The sequence below is a fragment of the Anneissia japonica genome, unplaced genomic scaffold (genome assembly GCF_011630105.1).
Source record: "Anneissia japonica isolate Jap-2015-1 unplaced genomic scaffold, ASM1163010v1 scaffold287580_len341680_cov180, whole genome shotgun sequence".
NCBI lineage: Eukaryota > Metazoa > Echinodermata > Crinoidea > Comatulida > Comatulidae > Anneissia > Anneissia japonica.
This window is the reverse complement of record NW_022717063.1, coordinates 311,191-313,568: the sequence shown is the minus strand read 5'-3', so window position 1 is coordinate 313,568 and position 2,378 is coordinate 311,191. Positions and strand designations below refer to the sequence as shown.

The 2,378-nt window shown below is 38.2% G+C and overlaps 1 protein-coding gene across 1 annotated transcript in view; it reads left to right on the top strand.

The window, feature by feature from the left end:
* LOC117110091 (G-protein coupled receptor GRL101-like) overlaps window positions 1-2,378 on the top strand; it is a 49,497-nt gene that overhangs the window by 36,166 nt on the left and 10,953 nt on the right. The window contains exons 8-9 of the mRNA XM_033252677.1: window positions 319-474; window positions 589-602. Coding sequence (XP_033108568.1) covers window positions 319-474; window positions 589-602 — 170 coding nt within the window. The remainder of the gene's footprint in view (window positions 1-318; window positions 475-588; window positions 603-2,378) is intronic.

Here is a 2,378-nt window from a genome sequence, read left to right as displayed (position 1 = left end):
ATATATAGATTAAAAGGCAAAATACTGAAAAACAACAATGCTGTGGGAACAATGGCTGGATCTCGGTAGAGATACAAAAATGATAAGCAACAGCTAAAAAGTAAACGTAAGTAAACAGCCAGAAATAGAACCAGAGCTTTCGGACAACACTAGTCATTCCTCATAGGCCTAGTAGTTACTTTGGTATGGAGAAACACCTATACCTACCTTTACCCTTTACATTTGATTAGACATTTTATTAATACGTAGTTTTGTACCACACACATGGTGTGATACTCTTGCTAAATAGTCTTTTATAAACCTATGTATTTTAACTAGAGAGTCGGTATAAAACTGATGTTGGCTACGAATGTAAGTTGAACAGCGATATGTGTCAACTGGACAACAACGCTTTTTGCTACCCAACAGAAATCTTTTGTGAGCGTCGCCCTCAGTGCCAGGGTGGATCCAACGGAAGTCATTGTTTGGTCGAAGGTATGTTACATATACTTATGATATGGTTTATGGTTTATGGTTTTATATTTATATAGCGCCTTCCACGGTCGAAACTTGAAAAATATATGTGAATAAAAAATCTTCTCAAACTAGGGGGTCGTCCTTGCGTACATTCATAAGGAAAACTTGAGAATTGCTAGAAGATATAACACCACGTGGAATGTAAGGAACCGTCCATTTTCAATCGCGGTATAATTTCACGATTAACCGTGAGTTATCAGTAAAACGTTCACTGGGTAGGCAATGGTTTAGCTTTACCATTTTTTTTTTTTTTTTTTTTTTTTTTTTTTTTTTTTGAAAAACCAGCCGAAATTCAGTTAAAAAAAAGAGAAGGTGTTCAGGCCCGTAGGCAGGGGCAGGCGGGGTGCGGACGCACCCCTCCCCCTCTCCCCAATTCCAAAAGGTCCACTTTTTAAAACCTATGATTTCACAAAATCGTTCCTAATTATCACAAAATTCTATACCATGCATTGCATTTTGTATTTGCCAGCTTATCTAACCGTTGATTTTTAATAATGTGGTATGAAATTTGTTAGCAATTGATCGTCTCCGGTGATTGCAGATTGATCTATATAATATGAAAAATGTTATCTATAGACCAGGTACAGGACATAATAATGTTACTTTTTCAGGTCCCAAAAACACCCAAATTAATGAAAATTTAAATGAAATATTCATGAATTATATTCATGTGTTAGAGAAATCTATTATGTAAGACCCTCAAAATGCTACTTTGTCGCTTTTCTTACAAACCCCCTCCAGGCCTCTGCCCCTGGACCACCAAATTTCAAAAAGTCCACTTTTTAAAACCTATTATTGCACTAAAATTGTTCCTAATTATCGCGAAGTGCTATAGTATGCATTACTTTTTTTTGCCCGCTCTTCTACCCGTTGATTTTTAATAATGTGCTACGAAATCTGTTGGAAATTATCAGCTACAGTGATTGTAGGCCTACAGATGTAAAGGACATGAAAAATTATAATTTCACAGTGGTGGATTCAAGGGGGAGAGCCTCCTAAAATTATAAAAGAAATTGAGAAAAAGAAAAATCATAATTAAAGTTTGTCTGAGAGTGCCATTTCCGGCCACTTTAAGGTGCCATAATCATAAATTTTCTTACCTCAGCCCCAACCATGGTGGGGCTAAGGTGGTATTGACCATCTGTCTGTGCAAGTTTCTCCCTTCACCCACCCTCTATTTTTCCTGCTTTACTGTAGGTCCCTAGACAATACTCAAATGAATGAAAATTTTAAATAGGATATTACAATTTATGGATTTTAGAAATCCATTAAAAAAGGCCCTCAAAATGCTGATTTGTCAGAGCTTCCAGAAGATTCGCCCTACCCTCGCGGGGATCCTCAGGCAGTCGCCCATTGTAAGGTCCACTTCGGTTGCAAAACGCACCACCCCATCGAAAATCCTCGGGCCTCGTGTTGTATAAGTAATTCATTTAAATTCAAATAATAATTGCTGTATCATCAATCAACGTTCATAAAAAACGGACACTTCACTGAATATTACAATCGTCATGCATGTACGTTAGGCCTACTGAACGCGCCCTATCCATTAGCCTACCAGGGACCTCCCTGAGTTCACAGGTAATACTGGCACGCACAGTTGGGCTTTCATTGAAGGCAGTGCCTCACGATATGCGATTATACAAGTAATGTTCCCCATGGGAACATTGTGGAACCTCCTGTAGTTAGACACTTTGGTGTTTCTTGTTTTGTATAAAATATACTTAGTACATATTTTTGAGCGTGGCGTTAACATTTTAAGCATGGTGCAATCTTTGATTATTTTTTGTAATCGTGGCGGTCATTTCGTTTTTTCGCCAAAGCGTGGCGGTCCCGCCACGCTTAAGCATAGATGGTGAGATCCC